Genomic DNA, 21,475 nt, shown 5'->3' on the forward strand with positions numbered 1-21,475 from the left:
ATCAGCTTAGGTAGGTAATGAGAACATCACTAGATCACTAGTGCCCATCCTTTGTATGCACCACGCCAAACCGTTGCTTGAGTTCCTCGCGAGCGGTACCCAAATGGGGCGATCGCAGTGCACATCACGAATGCGATTTTGCCACCATAATTCCATATAGTAATAGCTTGCGGTTGTGCAACAGATCCTCTTCCTCAGAGGGCAGTGCCATCAACCCCTTCTGTTCCAAGCCTGGGCATGCCACATGAGGACTTTCTGAGTGCTTTTTCCAACAGTTCCAGTTTCTGCGGGGAAAGGGGGCGGGGAGGATCCGACACTGCGCAGAATTGTAACGGCAAGTTCCGGAACATCTCCTGCGTCGGACGCCATGATGGCCTGCCTCGAGGCTCCAGGTTCATAGCACGTGCGAATGGGCGCAGATATGTACTTACATACATATGATTAAGCACATTGCGACATGGTCTGCAGTCACCAGGCTCGTCCCAGGGGAAAGGCAGCCCTATTTCAAAATCCCCGACGTCAACATCCGTGCGTTCAACTCTGGTTCAGCCTGGCTCCCGGATCGACGGTGCAGGCTGTGAGTACCCGCTTTTGGAAACCTCCTGTTTGATGTCGGCTCGGGACCTTCTCCGAAGTCCCCCTTGGAGAGAGACTACAGCCGCCATGATCTGCATCCCCGCGACTGAGGGGTCGCTCCTGGGCCGGGGGTGGAGCGTGCAAGACCCAGTATTTTCACTTGACGCTATCATCAAGATCTGCATGTGGCATTCATCTCATACGTTGACTTCACAGCACATGTCTCGAAGGCCCGTGCTCAGAGGCTGTAGTGTCCCAGGTTCTTGGGTCACAGAGGCTGGTGCTACGGAGTAGGATGAGACACAAAGCTACTCCGGCAGATCAGGTCGGGGATTTTTTGGAATGGACCGAAGGATCATCCTGCTGTTGTTCTTTCTTATATCACGAGTACCCACTCCTCGTCGGCCAAGAGAGTGTCTTAGCATGTTGATTATGCCAACGGTCCCTGACAAGCTGGTCTTGTTGGCGATATCCTGTTGGAGACAACACTATCCAAAGCGCTTGATGATCTTGGCCCTCTCGCCAGCGGCGAATGAACAGAGATTGACCCAACCCCACCCTCGATACTCACCATGAACTTCATAGACACCAAGTCAGCCACCGACTACGGCCCACACCTGAACGCAGTAAGCTGGCTGCTGGTCTCGGTGTCCGGGCTGTTCCTCTTTACGCGGCTGTACCTTAAGCACTGCCAAAACCGCGGGCTCTGGTGGGATGACTGGATCCTGCTGGCGTCATGGATCGCGCTTCTTGTCAGCACCGTCCTCGTCGTTTACATCATCAGCCTGGGCTACGGCCGAAAGTTGATTCCCCTCGCCAACGGGAAATACTTTGGCTTCCCCACGCGAGTTCTCTCCTCGGCCCAAATCATCGCGAACCTCTGGGGCAAGACGTCGTTCGGGGTCACGCTCCTCCGGATTCCCGTGCGGTGGATGCGTGCCTGCGTGTGGTGCATTCTGGTGACGCTGACACTCACTCTCACGGCTAGCGTGCTGTTTGTGTGGTTCGATTGCAGTCCGTTCAAACCTCGACAGGCGTGCATCCCTGTCGATGTATCGATACGGTGCAACATCTTCTCGTGCGGTAAGCCGGTGTTGAGAGCATCTCAAGCAGTCAAGGTAACGAGCTGACGGAGTGGCGCGATAGCATACTCGGCACTCGTCGACGTCATGTTCGCCTTCCTTCCATGGAAATTCCTGCTTGAGCAGCAGATGAGCCAGAGGGAGAAGATCGGGTTGACCGTCGCCATGAGCATGGGTGTCTTGTACGTCGCAAAGAAACAACAGAGCGACTGCCAAAGCTGATGACCGATAGTGCCGGAGCCACGGCCGCCGTCAAGGCTAGCACAATTCCAAGGGTCAACATCGGCGATGCGAGTAAGTCGTCGGTTTGTTCAGGACAGGCATCATGAGCCCCAGCAGTGAATGGGTAACTGACGACGAAACACATGGGGAAGCATTCCAGTTGTTGCTTTAGGGGCAACAGAAGCAGCCATCTGCATCATGGCTGCGTCGATTCCCATCCTTCGGGCGCTCACTCGAAACGGGATCGGGGTTCCAGCCATACAAGGGTACCCGACGGAGTACCCAACAACGATGGCCGAGTCGAGTGTGCCGAGTAACGACAACAGTATGTGGAGTCGGATGGCAGTAACATCTCGTCAAAGCACGATGGACCCCCGAAGCCGAAAAGAAGCCGACAGTTCGGAGATGTTCGACGAAACCTTGACTGCGGGAACCTGGGGTGCCACGGGACGTAAGGTTGACGACGATGTCAAGGACAGCATTGAATTGACAAACTATAGTGCCCGCCCGCAGTCTCCAGTGGATTTCACACGCACCAATGCAGTATGATGAGGGAGCTTGTGAGGATGATCGAGAATCGGAAGGAAAAAGCGAAAGATGACGGGAACTTGCATGGTTTGGGGTGGGAATGGAGACCCGGCGGAACGGAACCAAGTGCCGGACCCATCTCCGAGCAGGGGCCCGGATCGGGACCCACCCGACGCGTCCAAATCCCGTGCATCCAGAACCCGTGACTTCGCGCCGCTGCAACACACGCCACGCGACTCCGGCATTTGCATCCCGAGACTTGCACATCTGTGCGACGGAGCACCACCTAAGTCACATCTCTGAAATACATACAGACGCACGCCATGTCCACCTCTCAGTCCCCCGCCTCCACCCTCCCCCCAGTTCCTCGCGGGGAACGCTGGTCCGCCATCTCGGCGTCCGGCAACATCGACACCGCCTACCGCCAGCTCTGGAACTGTCCGGACAAGGCCTACCAATTCATCTGCTGGTGCAAACCCCCGTTCCCAGAACCCGGGGTGGACGAGGAAGACGAGGATGACGAGGACGACTGCGATGGCGGCAAGACGTGCCTCTGCGGCAAGCCCGCCGCCGACCATCCCGACCACAAGTGGATTGCTACCCACGCCGCCCGCCGCAAGTTCATGGCCCAGGTCGATATGGCGCATTTCCGCGACCCGGACAGCTTCCAGATGTACATCTACAATGACTATTTCTCGTACGGCCTCATGGAGGTGATTGAGAACTTGCTTCTTGACTTCGTCGAGGCCGATAGGAACTGGCGTGAGCAGTGGGTTGTTTGCGAGACGTTGGTTTTCTTCATGCATACCGACTTGGTTGAGGTGTTGGGCATGTAAGTGGCCGTTGTCTTGTGTTGTTTGTGAATCCTGAATTAACCTCTCCGGACGACAGGGTCGATGACGGCGACGGTCTCGACGACCTGTTCAGCCTCATGGGCCGGAGCTTCCTGGCCATGTTGGCTCGCCTGGAGCGCGACAACCGGCTCGGCCCGGACTCAGAGGTCAAGAACCTCGGCCTCATCATGTCGCTCTTCATCCAATTCGCCCGCAGCTGGTCGAACGATCTGGGCCTCTTCGAGCGCGGCAAGAACGAGACGGTTCAGCTGACCACCGCCGACGGCTCCTCCATCAAGTACACCTTCAACACAAACGACGTTGTCGATTACGTCCTCGGTTACGCCGCGCGTCACAACATCACCCTTCCCGACATCTCCCAACCTCCGGTGGAGGCTGCTGACAAGCTGCCCCCGCCAACCAAGGAGGACCCGTGGGACACGCTCTCCGCTTTCCTTAGGTACGAAAAGAATAACGGCAAGCGGGTCGGGCCGGGCAGGCCGGCGACAATGGGCGGTGACTATTACGACATCACGACGATGAGACCTGCCGAGCGGAAGAGCCACTCATACAACGGACGCGATCCCCTATCCAAGAAGGAGATTCAGATGCTGCGCATGGGCATGATTCTGTCGATGGAGTAGGCGGAGATGAGAAGCACGAGTGGCGGCTGGGTTTGGATTCAACATCAACGATTTAGACAGTACATACTTTAGACTTTTGGATACCTGACTTACCGTCGTAATTGTAATTCATATCCGACAGCCATCGGTCGAGTCGTCCCTTGTTGACCTTGGATCGTCTCAATCGTCAAAGTGTGATTGCACATGATGCGTCACGGCCGCAGCATCACCGCGGAAGTCGCCACAAACCGGACACACTTCCTCCACCGGCTCAGCCTGTGACAAGCCGCCGGACACGCCCGAAGTCTCTGCTGCACCATGATTCTGAGACCCCGACCCCCTCCCTTTGCCCTTCATCTTCGCCGGCTTGATGTACGCATCCAACCCAATCCCCTGACTCGACAGCGGCTGTTCCTCTCCGCGAATATCCTCCACCATCCCATTTCCTCTCCTCCTCCCCCTTCCTCCACCCCCTGCCCTGCGGCCAGCGACCAAGCCCTCATCCGCTCCCAAACCCACGCCAGCGCCAACAGCTATCTCGGAACTGTGATCCAACACCAACCTCGCAGGCTCAACGTGGCTACCTGTGCCTGGCCCTGCGACAGCCATGCTCTGCACCCGCCCCACCCTGCCGTCCGTGAGCCGAACCTTGATGCCCCGCGGGTGGTTGCCCCGGGTTAATAGTTGGCTGACGGTGCCTTGGACTGTGCGACCGGTAGGTTGGTCGGCTTTGAGGACGATGTTGACGAGGGCGCCAGGGACGACTTGGGCTGTTGTTGGGACTCCCATTTTCGGTGGGATTTGTGGACTGGATGGATGTTGTGGTGTAATGTGGCGTGGTATCCGAGATCGGGGGAATCATGAGGTGAAAGTTGATGGGGGTTGTTGGGAGGTGGTGTCGTCGTTGTGTGTGTTGGGTTGGCCGAGGTTGTCAGTGTCATTGATGAGCCAAAGATCGAAGGACGAGAGGATTGTGGGGCTGATGTCACATGACCACTTCAACGTCCTTGGGCTTCGGGATGACATTCAGCTCGCCGTTTTTCTCACGATTAACCTCCATACCCTTCCGGTTCTGCTAGACGCGATTCTCGTCAGTTTCTGGGAATTGTAAGGCCTAGTGCTTCTTGGACATAGTCGTCCAAGCTAAGAACCCTCAGATTACCTATTGGTAATACATGGCAGTGCTGGCAGCCTAGACATAAGTATGGCTGAAAGACCTGATTTAGCTAAGTAGAAATGACACCCAGATTCCTGTTTAAATTAACAACAAACTGTAGAATACTCGACCTTGACAAAACAAAGGAAAAGGAGTAGAGGGACGAAGAGACAAATTGAATAAAGCAAAGAGAAAGTTTCCCAAAACCAATCGCACCCAAACACATGCCCTAGTTCTACTTTACTAATACTGTGTTGTAGTTTTCCATCACTCAGCCTCAAGAGGTCTGTCTCCTAGTGACGACCTAGCAGAGCAGGATATGGCTCAACTCACCCACCATCTGTCCTCAATGACGAAATGAGCTTGTCTCCCGACCTCTACTCCGACAGACATGCTCCATGCTCCAATCCCTCCATCAAGATCCCCTGTATTCACACATTCTCTGGGGGAGGGGGAGGGGGCTTCCGGCTCATCACTCGACCCCTCCAGCGCCTTTTCATCCGTGTTTGAATCGACCCGCTCCGAAGTCACCCCTGGCCGTATGAACACGACAGGAAGTGATTCTCGTTCACGCGCACTATGCGGATCATCTACATCATCAGGTCGCGAAACGCTCCGGAGGTTGAGGTGTGGAAGTGGGACTTGATGCCCTTGATGGAGTGGCTTCCACGAACGCCTTGTGTCATGTACCTCTTCCCAATGGAACCTTTCTGGCCCCTCCGTGCGAAAATCGACAATGTCCCCCCAACCGCCCTGCTCCGCGCACTGTAGTGCGGTTCTCCCCGAGGAGTCTGTTAAGTGTGCAGCCTCAGGATCTTTTTCCAAAAGCAGCTGGGCAACTCTCAAGTTCCCATGTTCTGCAGCCCACAGCAGTGGTGTTCGATTGCAACTGTCTGGCTGACTGACCCCTTCGGGCCACGCTTCCATGAGAAGCTCGACGATATTCCACCACCCACATTGTGCAGCCCATGAGAGTGGAGTGCGGCCAGAGTTATGAGTTATTCTCACAGTTTTGGGGCAATCGTCGATGAGGAATCTTATCACCGATTCGGCTCCGTAGGCAGCGGCCCAAGACATGGGAGTCTGGCCGTTGGTGTCAGGGGTCATTGCGAGATAGGGATGTAGCTGGGAGAGGGCTCTCACCCAAAAATCATTGTTGTATTCTGCTGCCCATGACATTGGAATCCGACCAGCGTGATCCGGCTCGCCTGCCAGTTCGGCCCATGCCCACATCGCATCTTTAACTGCATAGTTATCCCCGAATTCCATTGCCCACGACAAGGGCGTCCTGCCGGTGTAATCCGCCCAAGTAATGGCCTCAGGACAAGCTTCCAGAAGAAGAGAACATACACTGCGACTAGAATTCTGGACTGCCCACGACAGCGGCGTTCGGCCTGATGTGTCGAGCATCGCCAGCGCATCAGGGAATGTTTTGAGAAGCAACATAACCGCCGCTTCTCTGCCCGTCTGCGCTGCCATGACAATGGGTTTCGGCCGTTTTTGTCAGGAAGTTTTGCCAGGTCCGGGCAACAACGGAGCAGTATCCTAATAGTTTTTGTTACTTTCCACCTGTTGACATTCTGGACAACTGAAGTCCATTCTTCAATTTTGCGTAATGGTGTTTGAATATCGTTGAGTTCCGTCTCCAACAGGTGCACAATATTGGAGACACTCCGATACGAGAACAGCTCGTTTGGAGTGTTCCTCCGTCTTAAGCTTAAAGACGTGCGCTGGTCGAATGCCCAAGACAGTGCTGTTCGACCTGTAAGGTCTGCCACGTCCAGAACGTCCGGACGATGTCCGACGATCAGCCTTAGCATTCCCAGCGCCGTGGTGTGAGCTGCCCAGGCCAAGGGTGTCTTTCCAAAGATATCTGCTTGGTCTGCCGTTGTGGGAGATTCCTGGAGAAGTATCCGGGCTATCTCCTCTGCGTGGCGATTCTGTGCAGTCCATGCCAACGGTGTCCTTCCCGACTTGCCACCGACGTTTGCAACCTTGGCGTCATTAAGAAAGACGGCTGCGAAAATATCAGGCGTTGCCAGTTGTGCCGCCAAAGACAGTGCTGTTTCGCCCGGTTGCCGTCTGGAGTGTCAGGACCAAATGCGGAACAGCTAAGAGGGTCCGCACAGCGTCTGTGTCTCCGTCTACCAAAGCCCACATTAGTGGTGTCATCCCGTTATTATCAGCGGCATTTACGTCAATGTCGCGGTGCGTCAGAAGTGCTTTGACGGCGGGCAAATAAAAACAGGTGGCCGCGTAAGAGAGCGGTGTCCGGCCGTGGTCATCTGTGGTGTTGATGTCCAATCCGGGGGCTCTAAGAAGATAGTTGATAACCCCATATACTCGCAAACCATCAACTCCATGTGTTTGTTGAGATTTTCGCGGTCAAGATTTCCCATCGGCCAGGAGTACCAGTCGCTCAAACTTTTTTTAAGTGTGGGGGATCGGATGCAGAATAAAAAGCTGCCCCCGCTCAGAGGACAGGCCTCATGTTCAGAAGAGCCCTGGACAGTGGTGTCATTCCGCCTGTGCCTTTCGCGTTAACGTCGGCGTTGCCGGTGCGAAGGAGTGTCTGTACAGCGCTGCGAAGTGCCAAGTCTGCTGCAATCCGCAGAGTTGTGTCCCCTTTCAGGTTGCGGGCGTTCCAAGTGCCAGGCACTCGGAGCAATAAATCCATGGCTCTCTGTTCTCGGGAGAGTGCGGCGTACAAAAACGCCTCGGCCAGAAATGTCCGATCAAGCACTTGATCACACAAGCTTTTGATCATTTCAATATCGCCCCGGAAGGCCGCTCGAAGAAGCAGATAACCTTGGACCGTCACAAATGACAAGACGCCTCCAGTTTCGAGCATGTTTCTGAATCTGTTTCTCCATGTGTCGGTTCTCACGTCACAAAAATGATATAAGTATAGTATGCATGTCGCCGGGGGGCGATCGCGATTCTCATCAGATCCTGTTCCCGAACTTCTTACACTTTCCAGGGGTTCTGGTCGACTTTTGTATTTCTCGAGGATGTCGGCATGGATCGTATCGTCGAAATCAGAGTGGAATGGGGCGTGCATCAGGTATTCTAGCAAGGCCACTTTTGGGTTCAAGAAACCCGAGTGCACGATCACCCTGACGGTTTCCATGTCGCAATTTCGGAGCGCAAAGGTCTTGTCGTTGGTCTATGATCTGCCCCAAGATGGAGCGAAGAGCCTCTGAGGAAGTCTCCTGTTTAGAGATGCCCCTTTTGAAGAAGAAGTAACAAGCGATGTTGGAGGATGAAGATGGCAGGATATCCTCAGCCAGGTATCTGGCAAGGACGGATTTCCCACACCCTGGGTCAGCCGATACCCACAGCAAGGAGGATCGGTTTTGCTTCCAATGCAAAAAGGTCGGATGATCAGTGAACCAAACACAGGTCCCTTCTTCACGACGCGGGTTGCGGTTTTTCATTTCAAGAGGTGAGACGGTTGAGAGGGCACGTAAAAGCTTCGAGATTTGACGCTTTCTGTCTTCATCTTGCTTCTCAGCCTCTTGGCGAGCTAGTACATAGCATACAGGAATGTATGACGCTTACTGGAGAGATGTAACATTCAAAATCCTTTTCGCTCCCGCTTTGTCCCAAACACCCTTTTTGTCCAGCTTCTGAGTCCAACCCACAAGGTTGACATGAGGTAAAGGACAACACTATGAGGTCCGTAACCCAGCGAATCGAGACTGCAAGGTCTCGTCGTTGTTAACAGCGGACAGCGCGATTAACTCACCCCTCTCGCGCTGCCGAATGGCCTCTTTATACAGTTCAGTGATGTTGACGTTGACAAGCTTCAAGTTATCCCGGTCTTTTTGTTTGTTGCCAAACTTGCAAATGCTGCGATGATCTGCATTCAGGGGAATCACGTCTTCGTGTGTCCCGGGAAGGCCAAAGGTAGCTGATTCTTTAGTGACAATCTACACTTGGTCAGATATGTTTGGTGAATACCCTCAGCCGCATGGAATGCCGCAGTACTTACGTCGTCTCGCGATCCCCAGAAGGACAAGATCCGACAATCCAAGACACGGTGCTTCCAAAGATCCTGCATGAGATCTGCGAAGATAGTTCTTTGCTCAAGCACCTGTACCACGCTTTCCTCTCTTCTCATCCCAAGGCTACGAGCAACCTTAGCAGCAATCTGACCAAGCGCGGCAAGAGAGCGATTGCTTCCAGAGTGAAGGGTAGCGAAGAAAACAAGGCCTTGCGTTGCAAGCTTGATGTCACGATATCGATCGTTGTTGTACGCGTTGATGAGAGCTTGTTTGATCAAGAGACCCCCGAGACTATGGCCGATAAGGATCAAGGGCCGAGTCGGATCAGATATGCGCTCCGCGCGTCTTTCGGCCAAAAAGAAGTTCGCTTTGTCGATAAAGCTCGTCCGATCGCTACTATAGACCACAGTAGAGTCGTATACATAGAGGGATATTCTGGCATTGGGTGTTCGCGCGGGGAGATCATCCCGGAGCCATAGCTTTCCAGCTTCCCCTGAAGGGGTTCGCCATGTGTCCCAAGCATGGTCTTCGGTTGGCTTGTCTTCGGGTTCAAACCATGGACAGCGATGGTGCTGGAGGACAACATGTCAGATTCCATCCAGATTATTGACTGCAATACGCGCATCTTACTCGACAAGGGCATTGTCTTCAGTTGCCTGAGCTTTGGAACACCCTCCGTCCCCCGACAGAGGAGGGAAAAGCTGACGCAACGGCTGGAATGCATTAGCCTTCAAAAAAGACCATTTCTGGCCTCACATTCCTCGAAGAAACGAACCATTGATGCTTCCGATGTCACAGTAGTTCAATCTAGGAACGAGCAAACAAGGGGTAGGATAAAATACCAGGCAATAAGGGCAAAGAACGGTCAATGTCGCGAGAAGTTTCGTGACGAGCTGTCGGCAGTTACTGGACAGAAACAAAGATATCTCGGGTTGGAGTCAGAGAAAGCGCATGCCCAGCACTTAATCATCACTTTGCAGCAGAGGAAATGCCCTTTGTGCGGGGTAACGCTGGTGTCGAGTCTACCGTAGCCTCACGTCTCCTTGAGCCTCATTCCCGCTTGAAATCCCTTGCTGCATTTCTTTGTTGGCGGTTGGTAATGCTCGCCTCATGACTGGTTCTTCTTGAAGTCGCACAGCATATGTGAGGCTCAGCAACCACCGACCTCACATTCTCAAACCAGCACTTCGTTCCGCTAAGGCCAAGCGGTCACACTCCTGCACGTCTCTGCTTTACACTTTTGGCGCCAGGCAGCGTCCCTTGCGATGGGAGGCAGGATTTCAGGCGTGAAGAAACGTAGGGCTACGGCCCAGGCATCTTCTTCAAAGTGAAACAGTGGCATTTAGACACAGACAACAGCAATTGGGAAAATGGAATGGTTGAAGTTCCCGCTTAAAGAGCACACCAGCTGTTATTCATGGCAAACCAGTTCTGGGACTGTCCCTGTACATATTGGTACATCCCATCCGGTATCCCGTTACGCGTTCAGCTCTCAAGCCACTTGGCACCATCCATCCCACCCTTTCCCACTGTGTTGCAACCCACATTCTCCCCCGCTTTGACCGATTTCAGCTAGACATGCTCGAGTTCTGTAAATGGTGGCGAATGTTGTTCACGAGGATCTGCTGCTCATTCAGTTGCATCTCAAAGGAGGCGACCCTTCCCTCAAGGGCAATGTTTTGGCCCTGAAGGAGAGAGTTCTGGGCCTGCAGTGCCTCGTTGGCTTGCTTGAGCTGTAACGCCACTATGTCAGTCATTTGCCATGGCGTCACAGATGATGGTCGTCCTGCTGGTAATCTAACCCAATTGGCCATGTTTCGTCGGACTGTCTCTTACCTCCTTGAGCTGGTTCTCCAAGATCCCCGTCCGCTCTGTCAGGCCACGAAAAGCCCTATTCCTCTCACGAGGCTTTGGATGGAGGCTTAGACGGCTGGGATCACGCATCCTTTGAAGAATATTGGCTTGTCCCATTTCCAGTTTCTCGAGGCGATCATCGATGGTTTTGTGCTTCTTGTTGATGTTTTGATTGAAGGCCAGCAGCTCCACCTTGATGGCATCGCGGATTTCATCGCGGATTTTCTTGGTGGCCACGGTTTTGTCGACCTTTTTGTCTAGGGCGTCACTAACCGCACCAAGCTGTCCAAAGGCGTTGTCCAGCCTCTGAACAATCGATGAGATATTCGATTCCACGACATCGACCTTCGCCTGAGTCTTTCGATTCTCGAGACTCATAACGTTAAGCTGCCGGGTGATGTCATCGATGCTGACAATTTGTGCTGCAGGTGCTAAGATTGTCGGGGCGCCGTGCCCTGCAACCGAGGCGGCTGGTGTGGTTGGGGCTGTGCTTGTTGCAGTAGTGCCCTAAAACGATATGTTTCCCGTCAGCGGCATGAACAAGCACACTGAGTAAGCTTTTAACCTGAGTTGAAATCAAATGATCACTGCATTGCACCGCATCCATGCGACCACGCGGCCCTACTACCCCGTCTGCGTCCTCCCCAGAGTGGGCCCTCCACTCCGGGTCAGCTCGGGCATGTAACGGAGCTCCCCCTGCTGTCCTTGATGAGCTCAACTCAATCTCAGCAAGCGGTCTGCTCCTCCAGTTGCCTTGTCGGCACCGCTAAGTCCACCCTAGGTAGCCTGGTCTAGACTTCTCCCTGCATACAAGCCAATGAATGGCCGGCTCGTAATCCGGTTCGCGGCCTGGCGCTGAAGCGAAACAAGACTCGTTGGTTCCTGTCCTGCGACTTGACCTGTTTGCCCCTCTACTGTAATTCCGTATCACTGGGATCGTGCCCGGCCCCTTTCGAAGTCAAGCTAACGCCTCCCTCAACCAAGCAGATCATCGAGGGGCGAATGAGCTGTTACACGACTCATCCAGGCGGACAATGCTGGCCAGGCGAATGTCCTTCGCGATGGGGAGCAGGATTGTGCATGTACAAGCGGCGGCTCGGGTTAAGGGAAACGGGCTTACCAGGTCGGTGTCGGTGGGGGCGGCCATGTTGGGATCGTCGTCGTTCTGTGCAGATTGATGACGTTAGAGACTGAAGTGTAAGATTCAAGTCTCAGGTATGCACCTACTGATGAGGACTTCTAATCCTCCTCTCCGACGCGCTGCAGGTGCGGGCAGGACCCACGAAGAGCCCGCACTTTTCGGCAGTGCAACCGTTACTTTCTCGCATTCTTGAAAAGAAAGTCAGATAATGAAGAGAAAAAAAAAAAACGTTAGTCGTCGGCGCCGTCCTGGACGCCGTCTTGGCCGAAGTCGACCACAGCGGGTCGCCCATGATGAGCCGCCTTGGCCTTCGCTTCCAAAGAGTGACGAACAAGCAAAAAGAACGAACGTGAAGAGAAAAGCGAACAGAAAGGGACGAAAAGAGACAACGAGGGGAAGTAAAATGACGCCGAACCGACGTGATGAAAATGGATGCGATCAGAAATGACGAGGAGCGGAGTAAAGTAAGATGATCGAATACCTCAATCCAAACGATCGGGGTATTCTGAGGTGAGGTCTCGAATGATGGCGGAGGGGAAGGAAAGAAAACAATAAGGCAGGAGGGTGTTCTTTGGTGATGTGCCCTGAAAAGTGTACAGCGCGTGTTGTTGAGGAGAAGGATTGAGTATCAGGAAGGATAAAAATAAGTTTGTGAGTGTGAAATTGAGAGTTTACTTACTTGACATCGTGATGTGTTGCGTGTCGGGGTCGGTGGACTAATCCAGACTTGTTGGTGAGAGAAGAAAAGAAAGGTGGGAGAAGAAGTGGGAGAAGACGCGGGGCTTTATGGTCGAAATTGTGGGAAAGTGGGGCCATTTCGCCGGCGAGGTCATGCATGGACTTTGCACAGAACCTAATTCAGGGCAATGGGAACAATGGGATCAAAAACCTGAGCCCTAAGGTTTAGGTTTTCGAGACGAGCAGCAGGTGTCAAGTTTTTCCGACTCCCTCATGGGATACGAGGGCTCAACCCCATACACACACAACCAATTAATACCATTCCTTTCCTTTCCAAGGTGCGAGACAATACTGGACCAACTTTGACATGGGGTTTCAAGGCCCCAACACTCCCACCATTCCGCCCTGGTCGGTCCAACAACCACCCACCAGCAGGTCGTCACCACGAAACCGTTTCTCTCACCTGACGGTAATAGTGATTCCATCTCAGCTCCAAATGCCCAATCCAAACCCAATCCCATTTCCATGCGTTCAATGCATTCAATGCCCAACACATCAACATTCTGTTGCAGATTGCCGTTATGTCCGACTGCCATTGTTGATGCCAAGAATTGTGATGCGGCGATCGTCCAGATCGAGTGGGACTCGATGCATCCCCCATTGGTCAATTCTGCCCCACCCCTATGTGCGCCGCGCGCATCCGCAACTTTAATCCGACTTCTGGCAACCTCGCCGCACCCAAGCAACCCACCAGCAAACGGCCCGAGGAATCCCGATCTGCTGCACGACCCGAGTTGCACCACCCCGACCGACCCGAAGCAAGCATCCATTGACCTGCATGGCATCAGACGAAACAGCGCCTCTTCTTCCCACTCCCGACAGCCACAACCCTGATTCCGACAACGACAACGACAAGATGAACGCCTTCTACTGGAAGACCGGCGCCATCTTCGGTGCCGCGGCCGTGGGTCTCGGAGCGTTCGGCGCCCATGGTCTCAAGAAACATGTTTCAGATCCCCAGAAACTCGCCAACTGGTCCACGGCCGCGCAGTACCAGGTCCGTGTCATCCGCATTCTCTCGCGCCGATGTGCGCTCAAACGCCACTAACTCTCATGTCTTGTTTCGCTGCAGATGGTTCATTCCGTCGCGCTTCTCGTGGCGAGGAACAATCCCGCTGCTGGAGCCCTCTTCACTGCGGGAATCACCATGTTCAGCGGAAGCTTGTATGCTTTGACTTTGGACCCCGAGCGCTTCCGTTTCCTGGGCCCGGTCACCCCGGTCGGCGGCCTGTGCTTGATCGGTGGCTGGCTAGCTCTGGCGGTTGCGAAGCGCCCGATTGTACCGCGGTATTGATGCATCTCCTTAAAAGAGATTCGGCTCATTGCACAGGGTTAGCTGAGGTACTCAGCTATTAAAGAGGCTGAAAGTTGGTCATCGTATGCAGCAAAACGAAATACCTGAAGACCAAGTTGTTCAAGTAGTTGACACTTTCTCCTCCTATTTGGTATTTGTCATCCATCAACATCACTCATTGATGACAGCTGACAACGTTCCACCAAGAGGCAAGCCTGGTTGTTAGCGTTGATTACCGTGAGCGGCAGCTGACACCTTCCGACATGTGTCAGTCACGTGAGCCGCGTCATGTATTTAGCCTGCTCCATGTCGCCCCTGTCACCCTTCTGAGTCTGCCCTGGAGGGCTGGTACATGATACCTTCTATCGCCATCTCGTTTGAGGAATGCTCTCTCCGGACAGCACGAAGCACTCAGCTCGCGCCGCGAGATCCAATCCCCATGCCGTGCCTCGGTGTCGCGGTCGGTTGTGTCACCTCGTCCAAAACTAATGATCCCTGCCTTTGTGACACAGGACAGGCGGGTCGTCTGAACTTGACCGCGCTCGGGATTCGGAAGCGTGGTGACGTAGGGTCCGTGGAGCGAGAAAACAGTCAGTGAGATATTAATATGTCGTAGCAGTTAAATAGATGCTGTTCCGGCAAACTTGAAGATGAGCAAGAGATCAGAGTTGCCTGAAGAGGTCTCCGTCTGCTCGCTATATTCCTTCCTCAATGAACAAATCATCATGGTATCCACAACTACAGCCAAATCTCCCAAGTACGGTAATCGTCTCTTTGTAGACATCGTCGACCAACGCGCCCAAAATGAGCCAGATCGCGTCTGGGTGTACATCCCCGTCTCCTCCAACCCCGCCGGCGGCTGGAAAGAGATCACCTACAAGCAAGCCGCCAACGCCGTCAACCGCGTCGCGCACAAGCTCGTCCACCTCACCGGCAAGCCCAACCCCGGCGAATTCCCCACGGTCGCATACATCGGCCCCAACGATGTTCGCTATCTCGTCTTCACCCTCGGCGCCGTCAAGGCGGGGTACAAGGCGCTCTTCGTCTCGCCGCGCAATTCCCTCGAGGGCCAGCTGAACCTGTTCGAGCAAACCGATTGCCACGCCGTCTGGTTCGAGGCCATGTACCGGGACACGGTGCAGTCGTGGCTGCAGGAGCGGGATATGCATGCCGTCATGACGTTCCCGGTGTCGGCGTGGTTCCCCGAAGAAGAGCTGGAGCCGTTTCCGTATGAGAAGAGCTTCGAGGAGGCGGAGTGGGATCCCTTGGTTGTCTTGCACTCGAGTGGCACGACGGGGCTGCCGAAGCCGATTGTTGTGAGGCAAGGCATGCTCGCCATCGGAGATAAATTCCATGATCTGGGAGACTGGAAGGGCCATAGGATTTGGCTCGAGGAGTTGGCCCGCAGAGGCAAGAGCATCATGGTCCCGAGTAAGTTTAGAACTATTGTGTGAAACGCTGGAGTTGGAGACTGACATGCGACAGTGCCTATGTATCACGCAGCTGGGCTGTATGTCTCCCTCGCTATGATTCACTATTGGGATGTCCCGGTTGTGCTCGGCATCAGCGGCCGTCCTCTCACAGCCGATCTCGCCGTGGATTGTTTGAAGTACTCCGGCGCCGATGCTACGCTCTTACCTCCGTCCATCCTGGAAGAGATGAGCACCAGTAATGATGCCATTGCGGCTCTGAAGCGGCTTGGCTGGGTTGGATTCGGTGGTGGTAAGTGGGATATCGCACACACATTCAGTTTTGAAGCGACCATGCAAACTGACATGGAGTAACTCAGGAAATCTGGCCACCGAAGCTGGTGATCGGTTGGTGTCCAAGGGAGTCACTCTGGTGAACATGATCTCGACAACCGAGTAAGCAACTTCTGACTCTTGAGAATGCCACGCAGCGCCACTGACCATTCAGATTTGCTCCCTATCCGGTCTACTGGCAGCCTGATCCCAAGCTCTGGCAATGGTTCATCTACAACCCCGACCTCTTTGGCTGCGAATGGAGACCGTCAGGCGACCAAGACACATATGAGATGGTCATCAAACGGAAGGGCAAAGAACCCGGTTTCCAGGGTATCTTCTACACATTCCCCAATGCCCAAGAGTACAACACCAAAGATCTGTACCGGCCTCATCCCTCATTACCCGACCACTGGATCTACGCCGGTCGTTCCGACAGCATCATTGTCTTTTCCAACGGGGAGAAGCTGAACCCGGTCTCCATTGAGGACACCATGATGTCGCACCCCCTGGTCAAGGGGGCCATCGTGGTCGGTACAAACCACTTCCAGCCGGCACTCATCCTCGAGCCCGTCGAATATCCCAAAGATGATGAGGAGACCGCCAAATTCATCGACAGAGTCTGGCCAACAGTCGTCAAAGCCAACCAAGAAACCCCAGCACACGGCCAAATCGGCCGCCAATACATCACCCTCGCGCGGCCTGACAAACCGTTCCTGCGCTCCGGCAAAGGCACAATCCAGCGAGCCGTGACCATTCGCATGTACAAGGACGAAATCGAACAAATCTACTCCCAGACCAAGCAAGTCGCCTCGTCTGAAGCCCCGCCGCTCGATCTCAGCTCCAAAGCATCCCTGACCGCATCCGTCATGACCCTCTTCGAGCGCTGGCTGCACGCTCCCGAGTTGGAACCCGACACGGACTTCTTCACAGTCGGCATCGACTCGCTGCAAGTCATCACCGCCTCACGTCTTCTGCGTGCAGGCCTCGAAGCAGCGGGGGTCGTCGTCGACGCCTCCGCTCTAGCGACCAGGGTCATCTACGGCCACCCGACCGCTCGCCGACTCGCCGAGTACCTCTACGCGGTCGTCAACAAGGAAGGCCAAGACGCCACGGCGAGCGGCGAGCAGTCTCCGCGCGAAGAGGACCACGCAATGGAGGCCCTCCTGCAAAAATACACGCGGGACTTGCCACCAGCGCGGGGGAACAAGCCTCCCCCAGCAGACGAGGACCAAGTGATTGTCATCACCGGCACAACAGGCCAGCTGGGCTCCTACCTGCTGCACTTCGCCTGCACCAGCCCTCGCGTGAAGAAAGTGATCTGCCTCAACCGCACCGCGGACGCCGAAGCCCGTCAACGCAAGGCGCACGCGGACCGCGGGTTGACAGCAGACCTGTCCAAGGCAGAGTTCCTCCACGCGGACCTGTCGCGGCACGACCTCGGGCTCGGCGGCGTCACATACGAGCGCCTGGGCCGTGAAGTAGACCGCATCATCCACAACCAGTGGCCCGTCAACTTCAACATGCCCGTCGAGTCGTTCGAGCCGCACATTCGCGGGGTGCGCAATCTGGTCGACTTCAGCGTCGGCGCGGCGCGGCGCGTGCCTGTTGTTTTCGTCTCGTCTATCGCCACTGTTGATCGCTGGCGCCGACCGGAACCGGTTCCGGAAGCATCATTGCACGATCTCGGCATTGCCACGGGTGGGTATGGTCGGTCGAAGCTTGTCAGCAGTCTGATTCTCGAGCGCGCGAATGAGGTGTCGGGTGTGCCGGTGGAGGTCATACGGGTTGGCCAGATCGGTGGTCCGGCCAGCGAAAAAGGTCGTTGGAATCGACAGGAATGGCTTCCCAGCCTCGTGGCCAGTTCGGTATACCTGGGTATCTTGCCTAACAACATCGGGCAGATGACAACAGTTGACTGGACGCCCATCGAAGGAATCGCCAAGATGGTTCTCGAAGTGTCAGGTGTGACGAGTCATGTGCCCGTTGAAGAGATCTCGGGGTACTTCCATGGCATCAACCCACGCACAACACAATGGGAGACCCTGGCTCAGGCCGTGATGGAGTTCTACGGTGGACGGATTCGGCGGTTGGTGAGCTTCGACGAGTGGGTCAAGGCACTCGAGCAAAGTCAGTCTGAGACGGAGGATGTTAATGTGAATCCTGCTCTGAAGCTGCTGGATTCATACAAGGCGTGGGCTAAGGCGGCGCAGGAGGGCCAAGGGTATGTCGCCATGGAGACGTCGAGGACCACGAGCCGCAGCGAGACCATGGGGGAAATGCAGGCTGTGACGCCGGAACTGATGAAGAATTGGTGTCGACAATGGGCGTTTTGAGTTTTCAGTCGCAGGTCACAGGTGTCCTTACCGCAAAACAAACAATGATTTGAACTCTTTTCTCTTCGCAATCCGCCTTGGATACAGCAAACCAGGCTTGTCTCAGCGATGGGAGGTCGCGAAAAGATTGGACAGATCAAGAACTCATGGAAGTCATGCACACAGCTCACAGACAAATGGAACACAGCAAAATTGGCAACAAGTCCCAGGTTGTATTACTTGTCAGCCTGCCTCTTGGTTGTGCTCAACGGAACCATGGAAGACTAGAGCACCACCAACATTCCAAATCTTGTGAAGCCAACCACAGAATCGATAATAACCCGATCCAGCTCACACTCCACAACTTGCCTAACCCGTGTCGCCAACCCCGGCGCCCTCCCACCCCGGCCATACCGCCTGGAGTCTCTGGCCTTGCCATCCACAGGGCGCTGTTGTTATCCCCAATTGCTCCAAGCACAATATACAGTTACCAATCTGAGAAGTGCCAATCTGGATGTGTGTCGATTTGAATGTGCTAGAGTGCCGGGTTTGTCGCCACCAGTTGAGTCCTGGGACGCTGGTGATATTACCGATCATGACTTAGGCGTTCACCGTCTCCGTGACGGTGGTCGTCGCCTGCGCAGTGAACGAGAGTGAGGGAGCCTGCCGGTGCTTGAGAGAGAAGCCGACGCCCTGGCGACGTCGGAGAGAGAGCGCGGTTGCCGGACCCTGACGACGCTTCAGGGAAATGCCGAGAAGACTGGTGACGTCAACATCCTGACGGCGCTTCAAGGAGATACCGAGAAGGCTGGTGACGTCGACGTCCTGGCGGCGCTGGAGACGGAGGCGCTCAGCAGCCTCGGCGGTTGAGTCGCTTGAGGTGACTACCGCCACGCCAGAGGGAATGATACCAGAGGGAATCGAGACTCCAGAAGCCACAGTCACAGTGACAGACTGGGCAGCGGCCGAGGTGACGGCGAGGAGGGCGAACAAGATGTTCCACTTCATGGTGATGGAAGTGTGTGATGAGGATGTGTGAACCTTCGCTGATGTGCACTGGTGTGTTTCGCTGATGATGCTGGAGAATGGATGCTGGGGAAAGCATGCAAGGTGAAAGTTGAGACGGGTCGAGTCAAGGTGATGTAGTGCAGAGAAGAGAGAAGAAGATGAAGATAGAATGGGCCTTCGTCCCCTTATGTAGACGAAATCTTGGCCGACGGTAGGGGATTGCTACACCTTCCCTCCCAAGGGGTAGTGGCAGAGCCATTTCCTGAACTTCGACTGAGTTCGTGGTATCGCGATAGTCGTGGTTGCTCTGGGAAGGAACCGGAAGGCAAGTCTTCCAGATTGCACCGCCAGGCATGTGCACATGGAGTTCAGACAACACCATGGCAGTTGCCTCTCACGAGACGCCATTTCTCTGGGTGGGTTGCAGGACCCCCAAGGCCAACGCGAGAACGGGTCCGCCGGCGATTCACATCATGAAGAGATGGATAATTGTTGATTGGGAATGGATGACGCGTCAACTCGATGAAGAAATTGTCCATCTCGCCAAATGCTGGCTCCAAACGCAAGCGGTGCGTAACGTTGATTGCATCGTAGCCAGGTCTTCAACCACGCAAAACAACTGGGAAAGGATAGGTACTCAACAACACTTGGAACAGCCCATCAAGACAGAGATGAACATAGGGTCGATCCAGGTAGATTATTAAGCAGGCAATGAAGCACATTCCAGAGGCATTACAATAGGTATCTTCTCGTGGCCGCCATCTTAGGCACTCGAAACAAGTGGTATCTTTTCCTTAACCACCCCGTGGCTTGACCCTGACGAAAAAGTCCACCGGTCTGATGTTAAACCAGCCATCCTGCTTCAACTCGTACTTGGGATTGACCTCCTCAAAATCGATCTCGCGGATTAGCCTGGTCATGACCACCATGAGCCACTCCCAAGCCCAGTGCTTGCCGATGCATTCCCTCTTGCCGTTTCCGAACCACTTCTTGACAGCATCCGGGAGCTTCTCGAATGCCTCTCCCATCATGCGTTCCGGCTTGAAGGCAAGAGGCTCCTCAAACACGGCGGGATCGCGGTTGACGCCCGCCAACACGATAATCATGGGCTGGTTGTGCGCCACCTGGTACTTGCCTCCGGCCAAAAGCACAGGTGACTCATCCCCCGGCCGAGGAACAGGTTCGATGTTGAAGCCAGGAGCGGCGCACGACAGGCGCAGTGTCTCGCGAACGAAGCCGGCAACGTAGTGCAGCTGCGCCAGATGCTCCTGTTTCAAGGGTTGGTCACCGACGACGGCGTCAATCTCGTCTCGCGCCTTCACCAGCGTGTCGGGATTCTGCAGCAGGAACAAGATGCCCGCCGCGATTGCACACGGCGCAGTGCTGCTGCCGATCGGCATGGTGACAATCTCGTCGATGATCTGAGACTCGCTCAACGCTTTCCCCGTCTCTGGGTCTTTGGCATTCATGAGCGCCCACAGCAGATCTCGTCGGGAGTCGTCGGCCCCGGCAGCCTTCCGTTCCTGCAGCACCTCGGCGGCGAACTTGCGCATCACCTTCGTGGCCCGCTTGAACTTGCCGCCGTAAACCAGCCAGTTGAGCAGCTTCGGCCTCGAAGGTCGCTTCATCGCCTCTGATGTTGATTCCTCCATGGCGCGGATCCAGGGGTGTTCTGGACCATTCAGGCAGTTCAGCTTCTTGCCGTACAAGGTCAAAACCGTGGCCTCGAGGGCCAGTCGTTGGAGGTCCTTGAGCGGGCTGATTTCCTTCCCTGCACTGGGCCCTTGCCATTTGGCGATCAGCTCGTCAGTGCATTGATACACCGCATCGAAGTGACCTGCGACCGCCTCGGGACTGAGATGCGGCGCGATGATGCGGTGATGCACGCCCCAGCTCTCCTCGTGATGGAACGCAGTGAACAGCGAGTCGTGCACCGCGTACCGGATCTCGATGATGGGCCCGCCAACATACTTGCGGAACCGCTTCTCGTCGCAAAGCTCCTCGGCAAGCGCTGCGCTGGCGACGAAGACGATGCGGTGCCCCAAGACATTGATCTGAAATATCTCGCCTGGTACAAGTGTCCGAGTCAGTTTCCTGTTTCTAGCCAGCCGTTATAGTAATGCCGCCCTTACCGTACTTCTCAGCCAGGGTCTTGAGGGACCACCATGTGTTGTTGGGGTCAATATCAAAGATATTGCCCAGCAGCGGAACGCCTGGCGGCCGAGGAATCGGGGTCGACATGGTGAGCAGTGCGCAGGTGAGAAGAACGCAGAGGCGCTGGCAAGATTTCGAGGGGAATTTCCCCAGACTTCAAATATGCCATTATTCCCAGAAATACCGTGGCTGGATGGCCTTT

At 54.8% G+C, this 21,475-nt stretch overlaps 8 protein-coding genes across 8 annotated transcripts; 3 read left to right on the forward strand and 5 right to left on the reverse strand.

Moving 5' to 3' along the window:
• Positions 1 to 1,148: 1,148 nt before the first annotated feature.
• On the forward strand, positions 1,149 to 3,885 carry VTJ04DRAFT_10930 (uncharacterized protein; the record flags this gene model as incomplete). Its single annotated transcript, XM_069358723.1, has 7 exons — positions 1,149 to 1,659; positions 1,723 to 1,840; positions 1,891 to 1,952; positions 2,041 to 2,205; positions 2,269 to 2,423; positions 2,723 to 3,240; positions 3,300 to 3,885. The coding sequence occupies 7 exons, from the start codon at positions 1,149 to 1,151 to the stop codon at positions 3,883 to 3,885; spliced, it is 2,115 nt and encodes a 704-aa protein (XP_069214258.1).
• Positions 3,886 to 4,044: 159 nt separating this feature from the next.
• VTJ04DRAFT_10931 (uncharacterized protein) lies at positions 4,045 to 4,653 on the reverse strand (the record flags this gene model as incomplete). Its single annotated transcript, XM_069358724.1, has 1 exon — positions 4,045 to 4,653. One exon carries the CDS (start codon positions 4,651 to 4,653, stop codon positions 4,045 to 4,047), a length of 609 nt encoding a protein of 202 aa, XP_069214259.1.
• Positions 4,654 to 8,691: 4,038 nt separating this feature from the next.
• VTJ04DRAFT_10932 (uncharacterized protein) lies at positions 8,692 to 9,805 on the reverse strand (the record flags this gene model as incomplete). Its single annotated transcript, XM_069358725.1, has 5 exons — positions 8,692 to 8,952; positions 9,015 to 9,520; positions 9,583 to 9,599; positions 9,658 to 9,740; positions 9,803 to 9,805. 5 exons carry the CDS (start codon positions 9,803 to 9,805, stop codon positions 8,692 to 8,694), a joined length of 870 nt encoding a protein of 289 aa, XP_069214260.1.
• Positions 9,806 to 10,595: 790 nt separating this feature from the next.
• On the reverse strand, positions 10,596 to 12,028 carry VTJ04DRAFT_10933 (uncharacterized protein; the record flags this gene model as incomplete). Its single annotated transcript, XM_069358726.1, has 3 exons — positions 10,596 to 10,760; positions 10,864 to 11,388; positions 12,002 to 12,028. The coding sequence occupies 3 exons, from the start codon at positions 12,026 to 12,028 to the stop codon at positions 10,596 to 10,598; spliced, it is 717 nt and encodes a 238-aa protein (XP_069214261.1).
• Positions 12,029 to 13,538: 1,510 nt separating this feature from the next.
• VTJ04DRAFT_10934 (uncharacterized protein) lies at positions 13,539 to 14,054 on the forward strand (the record flags this gene model as incomplete). Its single annotated transcript, XM_069358727.1, has 2 exons — positions 13,539 to 13,757; positions 13,833 to 14,054. The coding sequence occupies 2 exons, from the start codon at positions 13,539 to 13,541 to the stop codon at positions 14,052 to 14,054; spliced, it is 441 nt and encodes a 146-aa protein (XP_069214262.1).
• Positions 14,055 to 14,779: 725 nt separating this feature from the next.
• VTJ04DRAFT_10935 (uncharacterized protein) lies at positions 14,780 to 18,132 on the forward strand (the record flags this gene model as incomplete). Its single annotated transcript, XM_069358728.1, has 4 exons — positions 14,780 to 15,485; positions 15,540 to 15,776; positions 15,844 to 15,919; positions 15,972 to 18,132. The coding sequence occupies 4 exons, from the start codon at positions 14,780 to 14,782 to the stop codon at positions 18,130 to 18,132; spliced, it is 3,180 nt and encodes a 1,059-aa protein (XP_069214263.1).
• Positions 18,133 to 18,711: 579 nt separating this feature from the next.
• On the reverse strand, positions 18,712 to 19,119 carry VTJ04DRAFT_10936 (uncharacterized protein; the record flags this gene model as incomplete). Its single annotated transcript, XM_069358729.1, has 1 exon — positions 18,712 to 19,119. The coding sequence occupies one exon, from the start codon at positions 19,117 to 19,119 to the stop codon at positions 18,712 to 18,714; it is 408 nt and encodes a 135-aa protein (XP_069214264.1).
• A 794-nt stretch (positions 19,120 to 19,913) lies between these two features.
• VTJ04DRAFT_10937 (uncharacterized protein) lies at positions 19,914 to 21,360 on the reverse strand (the record flags this gene model as incomplete). Its single annotated transcript, XM_069358730.1, has 2 exons — positions 19,914 to 21,187; positions 21,252 to 21,360. The coding sequence occupies 2 exons, from the start codon at positions 21,358 to 21,360 to the stop codon at positions 19,914 to 19,916; spliced, it is 1,383 nt and encodes a 460-aa protein (XP_069214265.1).
• Between the last annotated feature and the right edge of the window lie 115 nt (positions 21,361 to 21,475).

This window comes from Mycothermus thermophilus (assembly GCF_041956435.1).
Source record: "Mycothermus thermophilus strain CBS 625.91 unplaced genomic scaffold VTJ04scaffold_8, whole genome shotgun sequence".
Classification (NCBI taxonomy): domain Eukaryota; kingdom Fungi; phylum Ascomycota; class Sordariomycetes; order Sordariales; family Chaetomiaceae; genus Mycothermus; species Mycothermus thermophilus.